This window comes from Colius striatus, chromosome Z (genome assembly GCF_028858725.1).
Source record: "Colius striatus isolate bColStr4 chromosome Z, bColStr4.1.hap1, whole genome shotgun sequence".
Lineage (NCBI taxonomy): Eukaryota > Metazoa > Chordata > Aves > Coliiformes > Coliidae > Colius > Colius striatus.
The window spans coordinates 47,493,515-47,521,250 of NC_084790.1; the positions used below are offsets into that span (position 1 = coordinate 47,493,515).

The 27,736-nt window shown below is 38.8% G+C and overlaps 1 protein-coding gene across 9 annotated transcripts in view; it reads left to right on the top strand.

Moving 5' to 3' along the window:
- Nucleotides 1–27,736, top strand: part of MAST4 (microtubule associated serine/threonine kinase family member 4) — a 303,567-nt gene that overhangs the window by 233,241 nt on the left and 42,590 nt on the right. For all 9 annotated transcript variants that reach the window (XM_062017217.1, XM_062017218.1, XM_062017219.1 and 6 more), the window contains 6 exons: nt 3,002–3,080; nt 11,104–11,261; nt 13,873–13,948; nt 15,339–15,548; nt 19,966–20,067; nt 24,106–24,238. In XM_062017217.1, the coding sequence (XP_061873201.1) occupies nt 3,002–3,080; nt 11,104–11,261; nt 13,873–13,948; nt 15,339–15,548; nt 19,966–20,067; nt 24,106–24,238 (758 nt within the window). The remainder of the gene's footprint in view (nt 1–3,001; nt 3,081–11,103; nt 11,262–13,872; nt 13,949–15,338; nt 15,549–19,965; nt 20,068–24,105; nt 24,239–27,736) is intronic.

The following is a 27,736-nucleotide window of genomic DNA, read 5'->3' on the forward strand; positions in this document are numbered from 1 at the left end:
AATGATTTAATTGTAGTGGATCCGATTCGGACACACTTTCCTCATCCATTCAGATATGGGAAAGTTTTGAGGTACATATAGTTTTTTTCTTTTTGTTTTCCTTACTATAAGAAGTACATTGCTTATAAGAGCACAATTATGATGGTCCTGATATTAGGGCCTGGTTCTACTGGCAACAGCAGTGCTGTCACCATACCTGTAAAACTTGACCTTGACCTGTTACATTATCTGTACCACTGAGACAGTCAGCTCTGTCATAGGAGTGATATGAGTATTAATTAATACTGGTAGAATTTCTAAAGATCTAAAGTGAATTTAAAGTGACCTAGCTAGTAAATTATTATTAAATGAAGCATAACCAAAGTTGATAGCATGTCGTGGGAGACTGCCTGTTCATGCCAATGTGATTCCCTGTCACTTAACACCTTACCAGCCTACCTCGAATAATACGTTTATTAACTCTAAGCCTGGGAGAGTGTAGGCAGAGTGTATAGGTTGACCTTAGGACATACACACAAAAAATGAAATTAGAATGTTTTGATTTTCCTTACTGTTGAGTAGTTCTAGGCATGGAACTGCTGTATTTGCATTGAAATGACAGTTGCTGGTATAGTTTTACTTCTTTTATTTTGGGAGTTTAGTAAGATTGCTCTTGCAAACACTTGAAAGTAAGTGCCAGGAAGTGGTGTAACTCTTGTAAAAAGCTACAAAGGGGAGAAAACTTTACTCATGTGTTCCTTTTATCCGAATCTAATTTATCAATGACAGTAGATCTTATCTGGTAGCATATGATATCACTTTTTTAATTAGCACCTTGAAGTTTTGCATTTTTGTTTTAATTTTCTTCTTCTTGATAACATCCTTAAATAAATGAAAGCTATCTCTTCCTAAATTGTATTTGGTTTTGAGTATATTTTTAGAAAGATTCATTAAATACAGAAATAGCACCTAATGGAAAAATCAGATGTGGAAGACCAAGCATTGCTTAGAAATACAGTGGGCAGGAAGTAGTTTTCCTTTCCCACCCATAATCAACAGAAAGCTTAAATCGCAAACCTTAAAAATAAAGAGGAAAAAGAATTATTGTTTAGCGGTGTGTCATTTGGATTTTGATCTTTTTTAGAGCCCTGTATTGGTTTCTAAATAAAATATTTAATTAAAGGGAGTGCTAATACAGAAGTTTCTGTGATTCAGAATAATTTGTTGCCTCACTCAGATTCAAGAAACTTCTTAAGAGCAATTTCCTTTGAAAACTGATTTTGTTCTATCTTTATAGTGAAAATGCTTGTCATCCAAACTTGAATCAACGTCAATATAAAATTTTGTCATGAATTTGGTGTGTTTTTGTGGTTGTCTTCATATGACCTGTGAAACGATGCATTCTGGTAGTAAAATGACCTGTGATTAACAAGAGCAGTTCTCACACTTTATGCTTTTTCTGTTATGTTTTGTAAATGTAGTGATGATAAAAAGGAAAGGAAGGGCAGGGCAGTGTGTTTCTGTGATAGAGCAGGTTGAAGGAGCAGAGATGAGTTTGTGTAGTAGATGTATGGATATTCTTTTTCCACCCACTGCCTCTCATCAGTGGAGATACTGAAAAGCTACAGGAGTGTGAGGAAAGAGAGGGAGAGGCAAAAGAAGTGATTTGGAAGTCTCTTTCCAAGTTCTTATAACTGTGAACATATTTAGCCTGTGTAACTGAACCAAAATGAGGAGAACTACTTTTGGAATTGTTCATTCATCTGGAGGTAGCTCGTGAGTACCTGGGAGGAAGAAAATGAATGTAAACCAAAATTGTGGAGGAGGAGTAAGGGTTTTTTTTTTTTTTTCTAGAGTTTAGTCCTTGATACTGTCAGTAGTCCCTCTACCTTTATATTTTAACACTAATTATGTACTGTAGTTTCTTTTCTTATTCTGCATGTGTTCAAAGTCACGGTCTTGGGTTATAGCTTGTGGATGGATAAATGGAGAAAAGCAAGGGATTTTTTAGACACTTCCACTTGAAGTGTAGGGAAGCTGCATCAAGAAGTTTAATGTTACTCATTTGTTATGACTTTGGTTCTCCTTTATGGAATTACACTTTTTCTGTAAATCAGACTTGAGAGATCATCTTTGTACTGGATGCAAAATAGAGCTTCAATTTTCCCTTCTCCTTTCCCCTGCTATTATACTTCTGTTTAAATAAAGTTGTCTTGCTTTGTTATTTATGTATTATTTTGCTCTTTTTTTAACATATTTGATACAATTGTACTCCAGTCATGGGCACCGAAATGACAGGTAAATGTTACAAAAATGTAAACACGGCTCCCATCCTTGTTTTTTAGCTTGTCACTTTGAATGCTCAAGTTCCACATTGTCTTGCTCACCTGCAGTGGTCAAGGGCAGAAATTGTGTTTGGCTGGGACTGTTGGGTTTTTTTTTGTTCTGAGTAAGCATGATTTTTGCTTCAAACTTGTTTTTCCCAACTTATATATCTAGCATAGAATAAATTTGGTTTTTTACTTTATCATTCTTTGCAGTTATGAAATTAGCCTGCAAGTTTGCCATTATGCTATAATAGTATAACTTAAGAAAGCGCTACCTTTTTATTTCAAGCAGTCTGTGGTGGTTATTCTGTGATTCAGAGCATTGTGGTTTGCATTCATTCACAAGTTTTTAATTTACTTCTCATTCATTTTCATCTGATGGACCTCAGAAAAGACTCACTGTTGATTTCTGTGTATTAGTGAGACATCAATTTGGTCGAGCTCTGCGTTCACTTTCTGGTTGTTTCATCTCGTAGATTTTGTTTTAGCTAGAAAAACACATTAAAATCTGTAAGCCTGAGTCATTCTTACTGAGCTCCTGTTTATTTTGTTCCCCTTTGAAAGTTTACTCTTTATTAAAAACACTGTTAATATGGCGCTTTTTGAAATGCAATTTTATCACGATAATACCTCCACAGATGTATTTGTTTTAGAATACTGCAGTGTTCATTTGATTAACCTTGGTTTCACAACAGGACTGATGGTCGTCGCTGGTCTTTGGCGTCTCTCCCTTCTTCTGGCTATGGTACAAATACGCCCAGCTCAACTGTTTCTGTAAGTATCTGTTTTTGGACTGACAGTTTCTTTTAAGTGCTCTATCTTCTCAAATCAGCTTGCTTCACTTAGGAGAAGGCAATGTAGATTTTGTTACTGTTGACAGACTGTGAATTTGGGAAGCATCAAGAGCAGTGTGGAGGTTCTGCTCCCTCTCTACTCTGCCCTGGTGAGGCCTCATCTGGAGTCCTGTGTCCAGTTCTGGGCTCCTCAGCTCAAGAGGGACAGGGAACTTCGGGAGAGAATCCAGTGGAGGGCCTCCAAGATTATCAGGGGACTAGAGCATCTTCCTTATTTGGAAGGGCTGTTGGTTCTGGTGCTGTAAGAGGAGACTGAGATGAGAACTTGTTAATACTTAAAAGTATTTAAAAGGTATATGTCAAGAGGATGGAGCAACTGCATGCCCAGCAGTAGGACTAGGGTGGACAATAGCAACAAAAGGTGGAACATAAAAAGTTCCACTTAAGGAAAAGCCTCTTTCCTGTGAGTGAGGGAGCTCTGGCACAGGGTACCCAGGGAGGGTGTAGAGTCTCCTTCTCTGGAGGTTTTCCAAACCCACCTGGACAAATTCCTGTGTGACTTGATCCAGGTGCATCTGCTTGAGCAGGGAGATTGGACTGGATTATCTTTAGAGGTCACTTGGAAACCCCTACTGTTCTGTGATTCTGCAGTTAGTATGGGATATGAAATGGCTTTACTTAACTGGAAGAGAAGAAAACTTCAGCCAGTATGTGCTTTGCTTACAAATATTTTCTAGCAATGAGTAGTGTATAAGTGCCCCGTTTTGATCTGTGGGGCAGTAGGAGGAGAAATATACTGCACTTTTATAACTATGTAGCAGTTGTGTGTCAAGACTTAAGTGAGGGTCCCTAATAACACAAAGATCTCTGACATGATTCATCCATCATGTTAGACAGCTTTCTTAAAATGTGAGTTACACATTTGCCTGTCTTAATCAGCAATAGTAAAACGTTAGTGCATGATGATACGTTAGCTATTTAGCAGTTTAGATGGGCATAGTTAGAATAGAAGAGTCCTTTGGGATACGTAATAGGATAAATGTAAGTAATTTTAAGTTTTGCCTGTTGGAGCAATCCTTGTGATGTGATCTTATATTAGCCTGCCTGCCATGCACGTACCGTCTGATTCAGGATATGCACCATGGCAATGCATGAGATCTTGCTTTAATACTTAGTAGCTAGACAGCGAGAGAAGCATTGAATCTGTAGTTCTGCACACCTTACACACCTATACTGGGGAAGAAGTACTGGGTCGTTTTACAACCTGGAACTAAGCTGTCTGTTGTGACAAACACAGCTGAGAGACCAGGGAGACAGAGCTGTGGAGAAAGCCTGCTTTGGCAATGGCAGTTAGTTGGCCTTTTGATAATTACGTCTTCTGTAGTGAAGTGCTTGGTCCTTGTAGATCCAACTATGAGTCTTCAAAAATGGTTTTGTCTCTAGCCTTTTTTTTTACCTTTGGGGTTGTCATTTATAAATGATACATATTTCTGGACACCTGATAGTGTGATACTTTTTGTATCTTTTTAGGTTTTTTGTAAAAGGATCAAAACGTTTATTTCAGTATTTAAGAAAGCTTTTGTCTTCCCTGGGTGTATTCTTTTTCTATTGTGTAATAGTAAAATTCCACATCCTGTACACTGATGAAACATGACAATTTTTATGTTTCGATGAATTCATTTTCTTCTTGTCCACAAAGGCTTTTGGAAATTCAAGTCAGTTCTTCCCTGACCTCAAATCAAGTCATGGGATTTCATATATCTTACGAATTGTTCCTCAGCATCAGTGATTTTTGACCTTTGCTTTCCTTCCTGTGCGGATCTTACATTTGCCAAGCAGATTGTTTGGTTTTGCATTAATTCCCTAATGACTTTCCAAAGTGCATGTTTGTACACGTCTTGTTGGAACTAGATCAGATATGCTGTGCTCTTCACTTAAAATATGTTGATGTAAAGGAGGTTATGTCAGATAAATAATTGCTATAGTAACTCCGTCATTGTTACAAGAAACAGGCTTGTGCTAGAAAGGAAATTAAAACCGGTGTCAGAAACACATCAAAACAGTTTTAATTTTTGTTTCGTACTTGTATGCTTTATCTTTGACATCTTCAATTTTAAAATGGTAATTCTGGTTCATACACCTCTTCCCCATATAACTTAACTAACTATGGTATGTGTCCTGGAATGTGGAGCAGTTGTACCTTTTTTTTGCATTTCTTATGAAAAGATACAGCACTGTCATTTGTGGACTTGAATATCTTAACTGTTGTAATAGACTGTTGATGAGTGCTCGCTTTATTTCCTGGCTAGACGACATAATGTGAATATTCAAATAGATGAATATTGAACAAATAGTTTCTGACTTGTGGAAAGGAACCTGTTTTTCCATGAAGAATTTTGAATTTTGTGAAGAAACTAACAGTAGAGAATTCATGTCAGGATATTTCATATGGTTAATTGAGTGGGTTTTTTCCACAAGAGTCCTCTACTACTGATGAGCCCTGCAAAAGGGCTGGGACAGCCTCTGAATTTTAAATCTAGCCACTCCTTCTTTGCTGCTTAGTAGAGATGCCTTTCACTTTATCTTTTTACCCACTGGATGATAAACATGTATCAAAAAAAGGAAAACAGGAAGTGTGCCCATGTAACTAATTCAATGTACTTAGTCAGAATTTGTAATAGATATCACTGTGCAGCCTCTTCCTCCACATCTATATAAATTCGTAGAGGCAGTAAAAAACTACTTAACACGTGATAGCCTAAGTGTATATTCAGAACTATCACTTTTCAATGATAGATAAATTGAGTCACATTAATCAGAGAATCAGCTGGACTCAAACAGTTTTTATACATCTTAATAGAAGAAAACTTTGATATTTACAAGCAACTAAAAAGTCGAAGCAGGGGCAGAAGAGTCGATTATAATCACATGCTCAGGTGAGCATAGCTCACCATTTCCTGTTAGTTTTCTTTTTTTAATATTGCAAATGAAGAGATTGGTGGAATTACCAATTCAATGGGTTTAGAAGTGCTGCAGGTGCACATGTACCAATTCTCACAACAAAGCTGAAATCAAATGAAGGTATCTCCTGAAAAGATTACTCAGTTGAACTCTTTGTGTCTTACTCCAGCAAAGTTGTATGAGATGCAGTTGATTGTGTGTCTTCTAGGATAGCAAATCTGTAAAAATGATTAGCGAGGGAATAGTCATTGCGTATTTTTATCAGATAATAGTCTTGGAAGTTCTATTTGAATGGGAAAATAGGGTAAAGGCTGAGAATGAAGTCTTTGTGGTTACATTAGCTGATACTGGCTGCAGATAGGCTTTTCTGTGATGGAAGAACAATTTTGTGTGGCCATGATGAACTGTGGTTGTGCATATTAAAAATATGTTAAACCTTATGTGTTTTTTGGAGCAGCTCTTCTAGAATCTTAGGAGACCTAATATTTTAACAGTTTTGCAATAAGAATTGGACTTGTACAAAAATTAAAAATCAGACCTCCAAGAAAATGTGCTTTATGCCTGTGATGGTCGTGATATAACTGAGATTCATTAGCAAGAGCAAGATTCTGACTTTATTCCTGTTGAATCTTGACTTTCTGACACCTTGTGTGAAAAGAAAGTGTGGTACAGTTTACTGTCCTCCCGATTTTCTTAGAATTCTCTGAATATGAAGATGTAGAGACCGATTTTATAGAAGCAGCCATCTGTGATGGTCCATATTGGGAAATTTCCCTGTGCTAGAGTATCTTCTATCTTCTGGAACGTGACTGTAGGAAATAGACAAGTTCTTTTTTCACTCACAGGACAGCAACTAGTTGCAGTTAACTTCATGGTATATACTGTGTGCTGAATTATGCGTGATAATATGCTAAGGCCAAATTTCATAAATGAGTTGCTGTGACTTGACAAGTTACTACCTATCATGTGAACTGTGGGAAATTCTTGGTATGCATGCTTTAGGTTTCCTTCTTTTTCTTTCTTTTTAGAGACAACATCATGAGATCTAGTGTCATAAGTAACCTTTTCTTGAGGAATTAGGATATATGCAGCCTTTAGCACACAAGCTGCAAGGGAATTATGAAGACTGTCTAGTTCTGTTCTTGTCATACGGGACACTACCTACTGACCTCAGCAATGTTTATACAGTACAAAAGTTTATCTGTTTCCCTCAGTTGGGATGATATAGCAAAGAAGCTCTTACTGTGTTGATCTCCAATAAAGATCAGTCAGGCAGAAACCTTTGTTTCATAAGATGACGGAACAATAATGTGGACATGAAGACTGACATACAGAAGAAACTAATTTTCTTGAAAAATCCATTTGAAGATGATAGAGCTCCTGAAAGTTGTACAAGTTTTTGGATTTCTTCCCCTCCCACAAGTGGAATAAAAGGAATGTCTGCAAGCAGCTCTGTACTGTCATACAAGGACATTTGCAAATGAGCAATCTTGAAAACTAGTCTTGATACCAGAAACAGAGCATTTCTCTGTCAGAGTTTGTTGGTCCAGATTAGCAAGACAAGTTGTTAATGCATTGAGTTATGTACGTGTTCTTTACAAGGACATCAAATCCAGGATAGAGGAACTAGTTTCAAAATTCTGCCTCTAAACATTTAGTGTGGCTTGGTTAGCTAGCCTCACAGTGTAAAAGGCAGTAAAATATGATAGCGTGATCATCTGTGCTGCTTACTTGGTGTGGTTTTATGCACAGGATTTTGCAAGGCTAGTTACTGGTAGCACTTCCAATTTCATATCTCACTGTATCTTCCAATTTTACATTAAATGGATGGTTGAGTGTAATCTCTTTCAATTTTGTCAGCCTTAGAACCTGTCTTGATCAATATATTCTCTTCCACATAATTTTGAATATACTGGGTTTTATAAGAAAAATTTCCATCAAGAATTTAGATTATATTTAATTTTCTTTTTAAAGAATCAATGTCTTCATACCTTCATTATGTAGATGTACAGTTTGTGTTGTGGCAAGAAGCTGTACTCTATGCTTATCTTACCGTGCCCTAGTCATAGAATCATAGAATGGTAGGGGTTGGAAGGGACCTTTAAAGATCATCTGGTCCAACTCTCCTAAAGAAGGAGGTTCACTTAGATCAGGTCGCATAGGAACATGTCCACGCGGGTCTTGAAGACCTCCAAGGAAGGAGACTCCACAACCCCTCTGGGCAGCCTGTGCCACTGCTGTATCACTCTCAGAATGAAATAGTTCTTTCTTATGTTTAAGTGCAACTTTTTGTGTTCCAGCTTCATGCCATTACCCCTTACTAGCTACTGTAGAAAAGAGGGATGTCCCAACCTCCTGACACCCACCATTTAGATATTTATAAATGTTAATACGATAACCCCTCAATCTCCTCCAGACTAAACAGCCCCAGTTCCGGCAGCCTTTCCTCCTATGAAAGATGTTCCAGTCCCCCGATCATCTTGGTGGCCCTGCACTGGACTCTGTCCAGAAGTTCTCTGTCCCTTTTGAGCTGAGGAGCCCAGAACTGGACACAGGACTCCAGATGAGGCCTCACCAGGGCAGAGCAGAGGGGGAGGAGAACCTCCCTCAACCTGCTGGACACACTCTTCTTGATGCATCCCAGGATGCCATTAGCCTTCTTGGCCACGAGGGCACATTGCTGGCTCATGTTCAGTTTATTATCAATCAGGACACCCAGGTCTCTCTCTGCAGAGCTGCTCTCCAGCAGTTCAACCCCCAGCCTGTCCTGGTGCATGGGGTTGTTCCTTCCCAGATGCAGGACTCTGCACTTGTCCTTGTTGAACCTCAGGAGGTTCCTCTCTGCCCAGCTCTCAAGCCGGTTGAGATCTCGCTGAATGGCAGCACAGCCTTCTGGGGAATGAGCCAGTCCTCCCAGTTTGGTGTCATCAGGGAACTTGCTGAGGGTACACTCTGTCCCTCACAGGGTTTCCCCTTGGTGAAGCCATGTTGACTCCCCTTGATAACCATCTTATCCTTCATATGTTTAGTGATAACATTCAGGATGAGTTGTTCCATCACTTTTCCAGGGATGGAGGTGAGGCTGACCGGCCTGTGGTTTCCTGGGTTGTCCTTCCTGCCCTTTTTGAAGACTGGTGTGACACTGGCCATTCTCCAGTCCTCAGGCACCTCACCTGTCCTCCATGATTGTTCAAAAATGATGGAGAGAGGCTTAGCAATCACCTCAGCCAGCTCCCTCAGCACTCTAGGATGCATCCCATCAGGACCCATTGACTTATGAGCCTTCAGCTTGGCCAACAAATCTTTAACCTTTTCCTCTTCCACCCAGGACAAGTCCTCTGCTGTCCAGCCCATCCTGTTATCCTTGCTGCACTGGGCTTCCTGAGGGTCAGCCTTGGCTGTAAAGACTGAAGCAAAGAAGGCATTCAGTACTTTGGCCTTCTCTGCATCCTCGGTCACCAGGGCACCCTCACTGTTTAGCAGCGGGCCCACATTCCCCCTCACCATCCTTCTGCTGCTGATGTACTTGAAAAATGCCTTATTGCTGTCCTTAACTTCCCTGGCTAAATTTAATCCTAGAAGGGCTCTAGCCTTCCTAGCTGCACCCCTGCATGCCCTGGCAATGTTCCTATACTCTTCCCAAGAAGCCAGCCCCTGTTTCCACCTCTCATAGATGGCTGCTTTCTGCCTGAGTTGTCCCAGCAGATCCTTGCTCATCCATGGAGGCCTCCTACCTTCTTTTCCTCCTTTCTTGTGCATTGGGACACACTGATCCTGGGTTTGGAGGAAGTGGTGCTTGAAGACTGACCAGCTCTCATGGGCACTTCTGCCTTCTAGAATCATATCCCATGAGATCCGTCCAAGTAGATCTTTGAAGAGGCCAAAGTCGTCTCTCCTGAAATCCAGGGTCACGGTCCTGATTTGTGTTCTGCCCCTTCCACACAGGATCTTGAACTCTGCCATCTCATGGTCACTGCAGCCGAGGTTGCCTCCAACCTTCACATCCCCAACCAGACCCTCTCTGTTCGTCAGTACCAGGCCCAGCAGCACACCCCTCCTTGTTGGTTCCTCGATCATCTGCTACAGGAAGTTGTCGTCAGCAATCTGTAGGAACCTCCTGGACTGCGTGTGCTTGGCTGTGTGGCCATCCCAGCAAATATCAGGGTGGTTGAAGTCCCCCATGAGGACCAGGGACTGTGATTGTGAGGCAGCTCCCAGCTGTTCATAGAAGGCCTCACCCACATCCTCCTCCTGATCAGGTGGCCTGTAGCAAACTCCTACAACAATATCACCTGCCTTGCTCTGGCCATTAATTTTTACCCATAAGCACTCTACTCTCTCCTCATCCCCACCCAGGCACAGTTCAGTACACATTAATTGCTCCCTCACATAGAGAGCAACTCCACCTCCACGCCTTGTCAGTCTGTCTGTCCGGAACAATCCATAGCCCTCCATGGCTGTGCTCCAGTCATGGCAGCTGTCCCACCACGTCTCTGTGACCGCAATGAGGTCGTAGCCCCACATCCACACCCACATCTCCAGTTCCTCCTGCTTATTCCCCAGGCTGTGTGCATTGGTGTAGAGGCAGCGCAGGGGCTTACTCAAACACACAGGTTCCCCTGGGCGGGTGCAGGAGGTTCCTCCCCGGTTTGGCTTTTTCTCAGGGTGATCAGCCTTCTGTATCTCAGCCCAGTGTGCAGATGAAGGACACTTATCATAGTCAAATAATTTCAGCAAATTCGATTTTAGCTATTTATACATATTGATGTGTGACATTAGATGTCATCTTTGCATAGAGAAGATCTGAACTTTTGGAATGGAGTGCTTCTCTCTTCTGGGACTGATCTGGGTTTTTTTATACTTGCTCCATATTTAGTTCAGTAAGTTGAGACTAATTGTTTATTTCCTTCCTTGAATAGTTAGTCAAGCTTGGGAAACGGTAACTATAACTTTAAGATTAAATTACTTTATTCATTAACAGTTAAATATGGTCTTGAAAATATTTTTTCACTCTGATAGAAGCTTGTGTTCTGTTCTTCTAGTCATCCTGTTCATCCCAAGAGAAGCTACACCAGTTACCATACCAACCAACACCTGATGAACTACACTTTTTGTCTAAACATTTCTGTACCACTGAGAGTATTGCCAGTGACAACAGGTGCAGGACCACTGCAATGCGCCCTCGATCCCGAAGTCTCAGGTGAGTTTGCCTATCTGGAGATAGGGATTGGATCTACATTCACGTGTTCTGGAATGTGCAGGTTTGGTATATTGGAGTCATTCATGGTTTTTTGAAGTTGCTGAAGTATAATGCAAATAGCACATGTCTGAGGCTCAACTACAAATAGTCCTTTTAAATTCTTAATTTCCTGCAACCAACCTGCATGAACTCACTTGATGAGCTAGTCATTACTGCTGTGGCTATAGCATTGGCTCTCTTCCAGAGTTCAGACTGTTCACAGAATAAAGTCTTCATTTGCAAAACTAATTCAAAATGTATTTATGTCCTAGGATTGTCTGGAAAGAAATGTGATAAAGAACAAATGACTGGCAGGGAGGGATGGTAGCATGCACTCATTTATTTTCTTTAATTGAAGTGAATTTCAATTTCTTGTTTCCCAAACACTAGGCCTCTGCATTTCATTTACAATGCTCATTTGTGTAAGATATATTTTATCCAAGATCAATTCTAAACTGTCAGAATAGTTTAGGTTGGAAAATACAGATGAATTTTATGTACAAGTTTTCAGGACCTGGCAAGAAAATAAGCAAGTATTATATTTCTGATTGTTGTATTAATCCTTTCAGAAGTTTAAAAACAGTTTCACAGGTATACAAATCTTAAGGACTGAGGTTTTTAGTGCAGTATATTTTAACTCTGCTTATTGATTATTTTAAAATCTATGTAGAATGTTGTTATAATTGCAGTTATAATTGCAGAAAATTGCTGTCTATGTGAAACTGCACAAAGATTACGAAAAAGAAAAAAAAATCTCATTTCTTCATTAGAAAGTTAGAGGTTAAATCTGTACTGTATTGCCACATCTTCATTTTTTTTTAAATTTCTATTACAATTTTAACACTTCAAAAATCAAAATCTTCCATTTGATCTTTCAGAATGTATACAAATGCCCCAGGTAGAAAACAATAGCCAAGCCTTATCAGAAAGAGAATTATATTGCAGAAGTGTTGTGATTCAGTTATGCACCTACCCTGTCCTCATTGGATTTGCCTTGTGGATGTCTATAACTGGTTGTCCATACCAGTTAAGAGACCCACCATTGTGATACCTGGGACACATTTTTGTGTTCAGTTTTGCCTTTTTGAAAGCCAAAAGCCAAGCGTTCTGCTCATGCCAGAAACCTCTCTGTACATGTTAAGATAAAATCACTCCTAGGGGATATCATCCCTTTTGTCAGATCTTCTTCCTAGCCCACATCTTTCAGACTGTATTGCATGGGCCAGTTTCACCATCCAGTAAAATCAAATGGATGTTTTTCAAAGGAATTCATAATTGACTATGAAGCTCATGATAGCAAAAGGCAGTTTTGAAAAATAGCTGAGGCCCCAGGTACTTTTCATGGATTATTTTGCTGCAAGTCTTGTGTTTTTCTTACAGGCATAGTGCCGCAGTATTTGTACGGCGTTATTTATAGGAAGTTACTGTCTTTATGTACTGATAATAGATGGATTTGATTTTATTTTTAATGATCTGTTTTGGAAAAATAAGACAACAACTTAACTCTTCTCAACGTCTTCATTTGCACCTAGCAGAGGTCTTGGTCGGGTCTTTCTATTTGGTTTTATGTAACCTTTAAAGGGTCAAGTATAGCCGTAATTAACAATTAAATACAACTGTTTTGCCCCTCTGAAAAAAAGTTGATGTTCACATATGTTGCAAAACTGCCTGTCCCAAAATGTGGTTAAGTGTTAAGCACATAAAATAATCTTTATGGCTGTTGTGGTTTAGCCCAGCCAGCATGGTCTCTGCTGCTTCTCTCTTGTCAGATGAAGATGACTCCTTGCATTCTTCTCCGGCTCTGATACAGGGTCCCTCACACAGGATGCAGTCCTTAATGAATATCTCTGGTGTGGGTTCTTCCCACAGGTTCTGCAGGTTCTGCAGATACAGAGTCTCTCGCACGGGACATGGCCTCTTCTGGGCATAAGTTTAATGAGCTTCTTTGGCATGGGTTCTTCCCCATAGTTACAGCTTCTGTGAATACGGGGTCCCTCACATGGGACATGGCTTCTTCTGGCCATAGTCGCTGCCCCTGATGCGGAGTATTTAATGAAATGCAAGCAAATCTCAGCTTCACCAGTCCTCTCCACAGGATGCAGGGGAGACTGCTCCAGCATACCTCCTCCTCTCTTCCCTCACTGACCTTGTAGTCTGCATGGTTGCTTATCTCTCTTCCCACTCCTTGCACCACCACCAGACAGAAAAGAAAAAGGGCCAGAAAAAGAAGGGAACAGGAAGAACCTTTCTCTTTGGGCTTCTTAATTAACATGGAGGCATGTAAGTGGCTGGGCCCCAGAAGTGGGTCTGGCTCAGAGCTGTGAAGAGTTTCAAGCAACTTCTTCCAGGAGCCATCTTTACAGCCCCTTTCGCCTTACCAGAAATGGCTGCCATGTCAATTCATGACAAGGGCCTGGTCAGAAATTGCAGAAAGGAACCACTAATGAGAGATTGTACTTTCCCAGTGAAGCCTATGTTGACTTCTCATTGTAAATAAATGGTACAAAGATATAATGCCTAATTGTAATTTATGCTGAGACAAGTTTAAAAGAATAATATGCTTTGCTTGCAGCCCTGGACGTTCTCCTGCCTGCTGTGACAACGAAATAATTATGATGAACCACGTCTACAAAGAAAGGTTCCCAAAGGTAATAAATTGTGTTTAGGATACCTAGTACATAAATTGATAGGCTACATAGGTTTTAAGTGGTGTTTTTCTTATGGGAACTAACGGTCTAACCCTGTAATCGCTTTCATGAAGCATCACCAAGCTCTTAGTACAGAGATAAAATCACAATAATGAAAATCCACATTGAGAACTGGACATTTATTCAGCAAAGCTGCTGAAATGATTTTGGAATGAATCATGCTGGTAAACATTCTGCTGATGGGAAACTGATGGTACCTTAGATTCCAATAGGTTCTGTGTACTTGGGTAAGATACGTACTGCAATTAGGAAACTGAAAACAGTTTATGTTGCTTAGACTCACATAGCATCTGCTAGTGAGTACCTGCAAATTCCTTCCTTTAGTGGTATTTATTCTTTTTCACAAATCCTTGTTGTGTACTTACTTAAACTGATGAGTACACAATTGTGACGATTTGACTGTGGGATACCAAATGAGGACATCCAGAGGTCTGAAACACAAACGAGTTCCTAGATGCAGATGTGTAGCTTGGAGCACTGTGCTCTTGGTGACTTCAAGGATTTTCATGGTGCTTAGAGAGAAAAAAAGTAAAGCTGATCTTGTTCCAAAAACTGCCTACAAATAGAAAAAAAGTCTTCATATTTCCTCATAGAAATACAGAGAGAGATTTGTCAGGATGTGCAGAGAGGCTGAGCAGCAATTCAAAGTGTGGAATGACCCACCCAGTGTTTAAGATATGAGCTAAGTGGCATGGGATTACTTTTCGATAATAAAAATATCTGTAAGGTTTTTTTAAGCATCTGCTGTTTTTGAGAACCAAACAGTTGTTTCTATAAAACAGACACATCTAGCAACCTGCAGACATATCCAGCAGGACCTGTCAGCCTGTGGTGCTTTTAATCAGTCAGTATTCATTCAAAGTCTGCCCAGTGAAATATTTTCATGGTATAACGTATATAAAAGAAGGGAAGATATTCTGGTCTGCAGAATCTGCAGTTTTAGTTAAACTAAGGAGACCCCCATGAGTTCTTTTATTTAGGTTGGTTTTTTTGACTTGGAGTTAAGGTTTTACAGTCATGGGTGTTCCTTTAGTTCTCTTTAGTGATCATCAAAAGATTACTGCACAGTTCAATCTCTGGTGGCAGACAAAAGGGAAGATCTACATGGAAGAACACAGTAAGACTGTTAGTATTGTGGACTAGCAGTAAGGCAAAACATCACCATCACTTTGCCTTTCTGTTTCCTTGCTTTTTTACTTCAGACATTTCACATGTTCCAGCTAGGGGACAGCTTGGGCAGTACAGAAATGTTGCAGAATCGGAAATAAGATTAAGCCTGTTAGTTTCCTGTAAAGATGATTTAATGCATCATATATCTATTTGTCTGTAGGCCACAGCTCAGATGGAAGAGAGGCTTCAGGACATTATAAAAAATCACGCTCCAGAGAACGTCCTTCCCCTGGCAGATGGAGTACTCAGTTTTACCCACCATCAGATCACAGAACTGGCTCGAGATTGTTTGGATAAATCTCACCAGGGTCTCATCACATCACGATACTTCCTTGAATTACAGCAGAAATTGGACAAATTGCTGCAGGAGGTATGAGCCATGAGACGACTGTTAATGTTTGCTTGAAAAATCATTTAAGTCCGTTTGCCTAAAAGATAGTGTCTTGAAATGATCATGACTGTTAACTCTCATTGTCAAAGACGTGTTAATGGCAGTTTCATTCTCCATAAGCACTGCTGCAAAGATTATAAGGCATTCTGCTGTACTAGTCTGAAATAGCTGGAATGTAAAGATTTCAGAAACAACAGCATTTCTTCATGCCGTTCAAATTATAAATTACTTAACAGCAGTGTGTGCATAAGCCCTAAGTGAGGAGGCTTGCTATTCCATTTACTGTGGATAAATGAGGAAGCATACACACTTTCCACTTTATCAACCCTACTAATTGCCTGCTGTGCTGGGAAAGCAGGCAGCAACCCTTAGCTCTCCATTAGCTAGAGGTTATTTCTTTATTTAAATTTTTATAATATCCCTATCATAATTAAACTGTTTATTAATGGAAATAATGTAATTTATGAAAGTGTCGAGGCTTCCATATAATAACCAGCTGAATGAATTAAGGTGAACTTGGAACTTGACAAAATAAATGTGCTAGGACATAAGTCACTGCAGTTTATGAATGTATCATTTTTAAAACAGTGAATACAGCATATAATGTACTCATTTGTTTGTGTGGGATTTGTTAGCATCTTATGAGCCAAAGTTAATGTGGTAAACCAGCATATTTATATTGACTTGAAATTTCCCAACTGAGATGTCAAGATACTATGCCTATCTTAATTTACGTCTTCTGCTTTCTTTTTAATGCAGAAAGAGTTGCTAAAGGGTTAGCTTGATTTTAATTTTTTCTATGCTGCTTTTTTGTTAATTTCTATTTAGTAAATAGATTTTCTGCAGCTGCTTTATTTTGAACTCTTCATCAAACAATGCAAAATTTAACATGTCAGTGGTTTATTTCTGACTTATGAGAACCCTATGCTTTAAAAAGAGAAAACACATAGAGCTTGCGTACTAATCCAGAGGCACTTTGAACTACTGACCTTCTTGTGAAATAATCACATTTCTATGATGCCAAAGTGCAGGCCAAATTGGCCAGTTGACTGGAGATATCTGACTGTCAATTATGGTATGCTAGTAATAATGTCAAAATATAAGGAGACATATCCCAGACCACTGTTAACACTGTTCTTCACTGTTAACACTGTTCTTCACTGTTAACACTGTTCTTCACTGTTAACACTGTTCTTCACTGTTAACACTGTTCTTCACTGTTAACACTGTTCTTCACTGTTAACACTGTTCTTCACTGTTAACACTGTTCTTCACTGTTAACAATATATTCCCTAAAGTAGCCAGACAGTTAAGTAGAGATTACACGTTCACTCAGTAGTACTCCCAAAAATGCACTTCACAAACCACTTTAGCAAGTTTTTCTCCAATCTGCATATAAAGCAGTGAATTATTAATAAAAACACTGAAATGTTTGTCTTGTGGTGTTCTGTGATGCCAGTTCTTTATAATCTAAACATTTTGTTCTGCAAAAATATAATATGTTAAAATAGAACAACAGCTTTTGAGTCAAATACATAATACCTGTGAGAGTAAAGAAACTTTATCTGCACGGCTCAGCTGTGGGCACTCGGTTCTGCTTTGAGTTCATGGAGAACAGGAGGGGTGCCTGAGGACTGGATGAAAGCAAATGTCCCTCCAATCTTCAAAAAGAGCAAGGAGGAGGAGCTGGGTACCTACAGACCAGTCAGCCTCACCTCCATCCTCGGAAAGGTGATGGAACAACTTATCCTGAGTGTTGTCTCCAGGCATTTAAAGGACGCGAGGGTCTTTAGGAGCAGTCAATGTGGTTTTACCAAAGGGAAGTCATGTTTGACCTACCTGAAGATGAAGATGTAACCAGGTGGATAGATGGTGGTAGTGCAGTGGATGTGGTTTATCTTGATTTAAGCATTTGACACTGTCTCCCACAGCATCCTTGCAGCAAAACTGAGAAAGTGTGGGCTGGATGATCAGGTAGTGAGGTGGATTGTGAACTGATTGAAGGGAAGAAGGCAGAGAGTTGTGATCAGTGGGGCAGGGTCTAGTTGGAGGCCTGTGTCTAGTGGAGTCCCTCAAGGGTCAATACTGGGACTGATGCTGTTCAATATATTCATTAATGACCTTGCTGAGGGAAGAGAGGAGGGAAGAGAGAGCACTGTCAGCAACTGGGGAGAGCGGCTGACACACCAGAAGGCTGTGCTGCCATTCAACCAGACCTGGACAGGCTGGAGGGTTGGGCACGGAGAAATCTGATTAAATTCAACAAGGGCAAGTGTAGAGTCTTGCATCTGGGAAAGAAGAACCCCATGTACCAGTACAGGTTGGGGCATGAACTGTTAAGAGAGTAATACAGGGGAAAGGGACCTGGACATCTTGGTGGACAGCAGGATGTTCATGAGCCAGCAATGTGCCCCCATGGTCAAGAAGGCCAATGGCATCCTGGGGTGTATTAGCAGGGGTTAGTGGGTTCTCCTTCCCCTCTCCTCTGCACTTGTGAGACCACATCTGGAATATTGTATTCAGTTCTCAGTTCTTAGTTACTGTATCCACGCCTCAGGTCAAGAAGGACAGGGAGCTGCTGGAGAGAGTTCAGCACAGGGCCACCAAGATGATGAAGGGAGTGGAGCATCTCCCTTCTGATGAAAGGCTGAGGGAGCTGGGGCTCTTCAGCTTGGAGGAGACTGAGGGGTGATATTACTAATGTTTACAAATACATAAAGGGTGGGTGTCAGGAGGATGGAGCCAGACTCTTCTCTATGATGTCCAATGATAGGACAAGGGGCAGTGGGTACTAGCTGAACATATGAGGTTCCAAAGAAACAAAGAAAAATTTCTTCAATGTGAAGGTGGCAGAGCAGTAGAACAGGCTGCTCAGATGTGTCATAGAGTCTCCTTCTCTGGAGACATTCCAAACCCACCTGGATGAGTTCATGTGTGACCTGCTCTAGGAGGTCCTACTCTAGAGGGCAGAGGTTGGGACTAGATGATCTTTTGAGGTTCCTTCCAACCCTTAAGGTTTTGTGATTCTGTGTAATATGATCCGTTTGTTTTCAATTCTCAGCTGCAATGTGCAGTAGAAAACTGCATCTCCTAGGTTGAGATTACTTTTCATAATCAGGGTAAGACTCCTTTGAGGTTTGAGCAACTTAGTTCACCTAACATTTTTATAATTCTAAGGTGCATGCTTTCCTGCCACCAAGATGCCTCAGATTTTGCTGGTGATTAAAATAGACAGGTGTTTGCTTCACAGAAGAGTTTTCTTTGGACTTGGTTTAAAGTGTGCAGAACACACATGCTTGTGTCCAATTAAGATTCTTCCAGAACCTATTGCATATGGTATTTGTGCCTCTTTTTTTTTTTCTGCTTTAAGCTTCACAGATTAATTCTTCTCAGATATCTGGTGTATTTTTAATAGTGCTTATATTAAGAGCAATATGCAGTTTCATCTTTTCATAGGGTTTTAAAATTTCAAATTATATAAGATTTATGAAAAGTACTTACTTGTCTGAATCAATCACTTTTTAAATATTAGTTTGGTTTTGATTTTGAATAACCAAAGGAAATGAAGAACTGAAGTCTGCAGTTTCTACTATTCAGAATAAGGAAATGCTTTGATATTTGAGTGAAAGGCTATTAGTATATTTTAATCAAAGCAGAATGATACGGTTTCTTTACATGCATTAGCATCCTTAAATGTTTTCTTAGAGGGTAACACTTGAAAGAAATTTGAAATGCAGTGTAGAGCATGGTGAAAACACCTAATCTTCTAGTAGAAGTGGGTTTTTATTTCTGTATGTGTTCTTGTGTAACCTTTCTTCCCTCTGTAATCTTCGTAGAACTCAATTTTTCATTGTTTTTCTTTCTATATGTACCCTTACATGGAGTGTCTCTGCAAATATGGTTTTATATTTCATTGTTATTGTTAATTTAATGTTATTTTAACATGATGAGATCAAGTGAAATCAGTACAAATTTGGCATGAGTGTTGTTTGTTTGCTTAATATTACATAGATGAGTTTGAATTTAATCCTACAAATTACTGAGTCACAATGGAACATGTAGAGAAATGTGAGTTGTTTTGAAATGTCCCTTTTGCAAAACTATTACTAAGAATATCTTTAAATTCAAAAAACCTCAAAAATATAGGTATTATGTCTATTGTAGGAACTTTTATTTTGTTGTAACAGTAATTGAATTGTACAAATGGGATTACTTCAATGTGAAATTACAAGTTGCTGAAATCCTTGTTTTCTCTGCTGGCAGCTTGAAATTGACATGCTGTTTGTCTTAAGTACATGCTTCAGACCCTCAAAGGTGTTCCAAATATCATATACACTTTTCTGAATGGTGCACTGGACGTAATTTGGTTTATGATCACTTTGTTTTCATCTTTTAGGCTCAAGAACGATCGGAGAGTAGCGAAATGGCATTTATTAAGCAACTTGTCCGAAAAATCCTGATAGTTATTGCTCGTCCTGCTCGTTTACTGGAATGCCTGGTAAGGTCATGCTTACTATAAGTAGTTTTTTAACTTGTTAGTTTATGAAGATTTCTGGCTTTTAGTATTCAAGGCTCTATACAGTCATTTTTAAAAAATGTGTCAAACAATGGAATAGGGCTTTATTGTTGGTGGGATCTTTTCTGCTTTTATTTCAGGAATACAGGAGTGGCAGAGAGATCCTCCAATTGTATTTAGTTCCCTGCTAGGACAAATACTAGAATCTCCTACCAAAAAAAAATACCACTTTTATCAGCCAAGGAAGCTTCAGTTTAAAGCTGGTTAGATTTTCCTGTTATCTGGTTAGATTTTACTGTTCCTTAAGACTGCAGTGAAATGGTAATTGCTTGGTGGTTTTCCTGTTGTTACTGTTGTTCTTCCTCCAAGTTTCATAATTTTGTTTCACTCAACAGCTTCCAGAGCTATAAGCAGATTGCAGTTAGCTCTGCTGTACCTGATCTGGGAACAACAGCAGTAGAGGGATTAGGGCATTTGGATATACAGCTAGCCAGAGTTACACTGGGGACCAGAGGAAGCAGAAGAGTTACCTTATTTGTACATGAGCATAGCAGTGATGTTTTGAGACTGGGCTAGCTGGTTTGAGGCCATATGGGCATGTTTCTGCTTTGCATGCCGTGGCAGCTAGGGATGGCTCAGGTGCAGGAAGTTGCTCCTACGCACAGAGCCAACGTGTTTCAGTTGTTTCAGTGGAACTAATAAATCCTTCTGGGACACAGTGTACTCAAGAGCATAGTGTAGACACCCAAATAATATGTAAGAGCCAGCCTGAGTCCAGCAGAGCTGGCAGGCAGCCTGAGCTGACTTTGTTTAGCCACTGTCCTTTGCCAATATCAGGATCGCAGTGTTGATATTGCATAGAGCTATTTGAGGCTGGCAGGGCTCATGTGGGAGCTGCTAACTGCTCAAGTGATGTCTGAAAGTGTCATAGCTGCATTTTCATGGCACTGAATCTGAGCTAGTCTTTCCAATCTGATTCTGGCTCTGTGTTGTTATCTCATCATCTGTGGCACAGTTAATCCACAACCTGGCTCATTCAGCCATGGGCATTTTGAGTGCTGCCTCTATTTTGTTTTGGAAACATCAAGTCTCAGTGTTACCGTATGCAATGTGTTCATAATTTGCAGTTCAGAAGGAATCTAAAATAAGTTATGTGCTCTGAATCAGCATGAGAGAGGCATTTAAAACAAAACAAAACAAAAGAAAGCAAGCTTTAGAGAACAGGATACCTTAGCCTCTGCCACTGAATCCGAACTTGCATTACACCTTTACTCCAAACCTTGACATGCTCATTCCATATCTAATGTGATCTTCCCTATGCTGTTCCCAGGATTTACATAATCATTTTCTAGCTCTTCACCCAATTTCTTTTTTGATGTCTTGGTTTCTCTCTGGTCTGTGTCCTTCTCTATCATTACACATCCAAAAATATCCTTATATACATCCTGTGGGCTGGCAAACTGGGGCTTTTTATGATTCTTTGTCATTCACTTCCATGCTTACTGGATCTCTCTCACCTGCCTCTATCCTCATTGTCTTTTTTCTCTTTATTTCAGGTTCTCTCCTAGTGACCCATTTGTCCATTAGTTCATTATCCCTAAATGCTAAGTTTTATAGTTATCTAGTGCAAATATCCATTCACTTAGTTTCCAGTTTCTGCCTCTGGAATTTTGTCATCATTTTGCTCTGCCTTGCCATGCTTCAAGCAGAGCTGTTGTGCATCCTGTATCACTCTTTCTGCTGGGCTTGCTGATGGGAGTGGAAGAAAGGTGTTGCAAGGCCAGGAGATGACTGTGTCTGTTGGTTGAGAATTTCAGAGTAGCAATTGCAGACAAGGCCAGCATTGCTTTATTAAAGTTTTCTTATTTCAGATGAGATGTTTAGGAAATTTAAGATAGACTGTAACAACTCCGCACAGTAAAGGCAAGTAGTTTGAACAAATTGTTCCAAGACAATACATTCCTCACACAAGGTATTAACTGGTAATCCTACAGAAACAATTTTGTTGTTTTTCTATAGCTTCTCTCTGAAAACTTTTGAACATTATTGACTGATATTTTAGAATGTCTATCTGAAATAGATCATAGATACAGGAAAAATCAGCCTCTATAAAAAAGTTCATAGCATGGTAGGGAAAATAAATCTAGTACTTTTCTCATGAGAAGTTTCAGATACTTGACAGTAATTCTGTCTGTTTTCTGATGGTGATCTTGTCCCAGGTGTTCATGATAGGTAAATTTGGCTTTTATTCAGTTGATAATGGTAGTTAAAGAATAAAGCTTTTGGAGTTTCATATGTACCGAAAGCTAATAACAAGTACTGAAAGCTTTTTCTCCGATTTGCATCGGAAACTGAAAGAATTGGAAGAAAAGATCAGAAAATTAATTTGTTGCTTTAATTATTTGTATCTGTGTATAATGCATGTGTATATATTTAGGCAGTTCTATATATACACACATTGATGTGGTTAAAATACCTCTTTTGAAATTACCACCAAAGGGAGGAGAAGCTGTATTATTTCTCACTGCAGTAGGTGAGGAAATGATGTTTCATGGTGAAAGTAGATAGGAGTCTTGGCACACATCATGCTGTTGTGTTCTTGAATGCCAAGGAGCGACTTAGGGGAGGTATAGCTGGGGACAGCATGTTAGACAAGGAGAGTAAGGCTAAAATACCATGTAATGTGTAGTTAATCTCTTCAGATTTTTAAGCAGTTTAGCAGCATCCTGAGACTTGAGCAAAATGAGAGAGTTTGAGCAGTTCATGGATTGTGGTAAATCCTTTTGGAGTAACCTAGAGATGATGAAAATTGGTTTATGACAAAAGAAAACCTGAGTTTGTTTCCACGTGACTGAAAATTACAAAGATACTCCATTTCAGATACCCTGCAACTCCTCTTGGTAGCTGCAGTAGTTTGGGTGATATCATCCAGGTTAGGACATTTTGTTCCCAAGTCCTGGGAGCTTGGTCAGGGGCCTTGTTGACCTGGCATGCAAACTATAAAGCGTGCATTATGATGGGCTATGAAACAACCGTGAGGGAAGCTAACTATCTCAACAGTCTGTTGGGCTTCCACAGATACCATTGACAGAGCTGACCTGCTTGAGCAAAAAGTCTGTTTTGTCAGTATTTCATGAGACCTGACTCTCCCTTTATTAAGCATTGTGCCTGTTGTGATCCATGGTTAGCGTAAACATCTTGAAGGAGGTAATGGCTATGTGAGAAATATTTTGATATAAATTCATACTGATACACAGAGAAAGCCTGTTTTAAAGAACACCCAAACCTTCAAATAAGCTTCTTGTTCCTTTCAATACTTCCCTATTTTTATTAACTATAAAGCTGCTGTTTTCAAGGGATTTGGGTGATAAGCAGGGCTTTGAGTTTCTATATTTTTGTTTGTATTTGAGGCATGCCTTTTAGGCATGGTATAAGTGATAGTTGTAATACAATTGATTCCCAAAGGAAGAGGATATTTCATTTCTAGATTTGGACCGTCTAGATCAATGAAGTTCAAATGTTGTTTTCTGCAACTTGCGATTTTGGCTTATTTCTAAAGTTATTGATTTATTCCATTATATTCTCTCTATACAGTGCATATGTATTGATTAAAAATACTTGGCATTTTCATTTAGAAGTAAAAGTGGAGAGCAATATGCTTACATAGTTTGAGTGGTTTTAAATTTCATTAGTAGATTTTTATATGCAAGTATCTGCAGTTAGGTAGGCTTATTGCTGCTGGTTATTGGTCATTTCACTCTGAATACTATAGGCAGTTTTGGGGGCAAAGAATTTACAATTATAAAGTAGTACTTTGAAATAATGGTATGAAATTTCGTTGTTTGCAGCATGTTACACCCCAGAAGAATCATGTTAGAGTAATAGACTACTAGTAATAAATAGTAATAAGGGAAATGTCAAATATTTGTGATAGAAGAAACAGAAGATTTTTTTTTTTTCTGGAATGCTTTAAGACTTCAGTTTCTACAGAGAGGATGATGGTGGTTATTTTTCTTCTAGGAATTTGATCCAGAAGAGTTTTACTATCTTTTGGAAGCAGCTGAAGGCCATGCTAAAGAGGGGCAAGGCATTAAAACAGATATCCCTCGATATATTATTAGCCAACTGGGCTTAAATAAAGATCCTCTGGAAGGTAAGTGTATCTCCTGATCCGGTTATAGGCTACTAAATCCTTCCTTCTCAATGGATTTAATCATTTGTTCATAATCTGTGCATAGCTGAAAATGGTCAAAGTAAAGGTGGTGGCAGAATAAGCATTTGCTAGCACTCACTGTACTTTCAGACTCAAAGGCATTGCATGGGTCACTTCAGATTTTTCTGTTGTGAATGTCACTCACAAATACACTGTGACAGTGATCCTTAATCTTCTTTTAGTCTGGCAATACAACTTTTCTTACTTAAGCTGTAGCTGAAATTTATTGGTATAACTTCATGGCAATTTTTATCCAACTGTAGGTGTAAATGAAACTGGTCTGAGCTGTTATTTGCCATTTGGTACCCCCAGGCTCCCACATCTTACTGTCTCTGAGAAAATATCTCTAAACCCTATTAAAACTGTAGAGGTTTCTTTTTCTGCATAATTTATGTATCCATTTGAGAACTTTTGTGGAGAGAACTTGGGTCCCCGTGCCAAGTGGGAGAATCATGGTTTGCCTGATTCTTTCTTTAAAGACAGTATTGGGAAAACTAAAATTACTTCTTTTTCCTAATCAGACAATCTTCCATCCTGAGGCCAGGGTCCATCACTGCTGACAAATGGAAGTTGATTCATTGTGTTCACTACTAGTTCTCCAGTTTGAAAGAAATTGGAAGCAATGCTGTCATGAAAAATTAAACTAAGTAGTTGCATTTAGCTTGTCTTCTATGTTACGACTGAGGACAAAGGGTATCTCCAGGAGAGGACTTGATAACACAAAATAATAGCAAAAAACTATGATAAAGTTTTTAACCAATTCTGAAAAAATCAAGTTTCCTTAAATCAAAGAAGTAGTATGTTATGTGTTGAAGGACAACTCATGTTTTGCTCAACTTCATCAGCTTGCAAAGTTCAGCAGTGTTGCGAATTTTAGATCTAATTCAGTTACATTGGATGTCGTTATAACAGATATTCGTGTTATATTAGCAGATTTAAAGAAAATCAAGCCTATTAGTGCTCTGTTTCCTATTCTTCATAGAAGAACTTCCTTATCAAAAATTAGTAGAGTTTTTATCTGAGCAGCTTGGACACTTCTTGCTTGGATTCAGCGCATCCTTGGATTCAGTGCAGAAAGGATGCTAGACATATTGAGAAAATGTATGTAAATAGTGTTTTCTTTTCCATGTTGTACTGGAAAAGTTCAAGTAGTGGTATTATTCTCTGCGAGATGAAGAAGTGTATGCCACTTCGCTGCTCAAGTATTCAAGACTGAATTTGCGTTGTGAATTCAGAGTTAAGTGTTACTGACCACTTGAACTTTACCTTACTGACTGGACCTTTCTGGCCACTTAGATAAAAATGTTCCTCAGCCTGAGTCAAGAAGCTTGATGTGAGAGAGCTCTAGAGATAAATGCTATGTTCAGATAAGGAATACTGTTTTCTCAGAGTATTTTATGAGTGTACTTCATTAAGGACACATTCTATAATTATGTTTCAGAAATTTAATATTAATATCACAAAATTTGAATAATTCCATAATTGAAATGGGCGGTTTTTTGTCTTGGAAAAAAATAGGATATGTATATCTTCAGTAAATGCTGAAGGAGTGTATGATGTATGGATTGCAGATCTTTGATTCATTTGGAAATTAAAGTGATCTTGAATTATTTTATGTATCATTTTAAAGTTTCTGTGTATGTAGATTTGTCACCAGATAATTTAGACAATCTGATTCCTATTAATCCAGCCTTCTTACAGAAAATGATAAGAATTAGGAAACATCATAGAATGACTTCTTAAATGATATGGTTTGGATTTTAAATTAGTGCCCCTATATATAAAAAAGACATTTCCTACGCCAAAATAAGAATGACATTTTGAGTTAATGTCCTGGAATGACTTGTTTACTAACAGAATTATTTGGAAATGCTGCATTAATTACTAAAACAAAAAAATACTACATTAGGATCATCCCTGCAAGAGGTTTAAATTCCTTGTATCCAAAAATAGAAAACACTTTAAGAGATTTAAATAGAAGAACCAAATCTTTCCAAAAAAAACCCATAACTCACCTCAGTAACACCACTTATCCTGAAACACAGAACTATATTTTCATCCAAGATGTTAAATTGTGTGGAATGTTCAGAAATGCTCATTTAAAGGATTTTACTTTCTCTGCAGAGAAAAGCAACTGACTTCTTTAGACCTTTCTCTAGTTACCTCCTTTGTTTGCTGCCATAGTTGTAGTATCATTTCGTTGAGTAAACTGATGCATGTGTTATGTGGAGATAATGCCAGATAAATTTATACTGTACCAAAGCAATATCACAACAGATTCATCACTTAGCAGACTAGTGGCTGCATTTCTGAAGAGTTCCACAGGGAGAAATTTTTCCTCATGGCTTTTAAATTGCCATCTTTATCTTTTTGAATCATGAGTCTTCAGAAACTGTTTAAATCAATGAAAGGTAGAGGACAGATGTTTAATGGTATTTAGATGAGTTTTAAAAATCTCTTCAGGCATTGCAGAATGGTTCCACAGCTTCCTGTTTTGAATGCTGACTCTTCATTCCATTCCATTACTACTACTACATGTAAATAATAAATATTTCTCAGATAATGGTATTTGGAAAAGTTATTTTTTAAAAATTACTATCTTTAATTTGCTGTTCATGAAAATAATTTAACTTGAGAAGCCTGTCAAAGTGTATTACTCTAGCTTGCTTGGTTCTCACCGATCCTATAAAGGTTTCGCCCACACATTTATTATTACAAGCCTCATGTTAACAAAACTGACTTTTGCCAGGGAAATCCACTCCAGTTTTGAGTTTTTCCTGTGTTATTGTAGCTCAGTCTTTTTTTTGTAGTTACTTTTAAGATTTGCTTGTTCTTAGTGGAGATATTTTTCACTGCATGTTGACTTCATATTCAGAATCACTGGAGTGTTTTTAGCTTCTCTAATACTTTAAAGATTTGGTTTTTGAAGTGATATTTTCAGTACCTCTGATTCTTATACTTCACAAATGTTTTGTTTTGGTTAGTCATTACAGGGAAGAGTTATGCCTTCCAAAATAAACTTTCCTGTGCTCTTAGACGTTGTACAGAATTTCACTTTTAATATTACTAAGTTCCATTAACAAGTCTTAAGATAGACATACACATCACAAATTTCAGGTGGTCTTATCTGTAATCTCTAGCTCATAATTACAGTAAAATGTACATATTTTTCTGTGTGGAGTATATCATTAACTACATATATTATTATTAATAATAAGTTTCCCACGATATTTTAGCTACCAGCTGTCGTGTTTAGCTTTTATGACCCAAGTGAATTTCCTAGTTATTGGAACCCAGAAGAACAAGATTGGTTTAGATGCTCAGCAGCTTAGATTGACCCTGGCAATGACAACCAGATCAAATTGTTAGACTCAAAATCTTTAGAGAGAAGTCTCTGTATAAGTGACTCCATGAATTCTAAGCTTCTAAAAGTGGCTT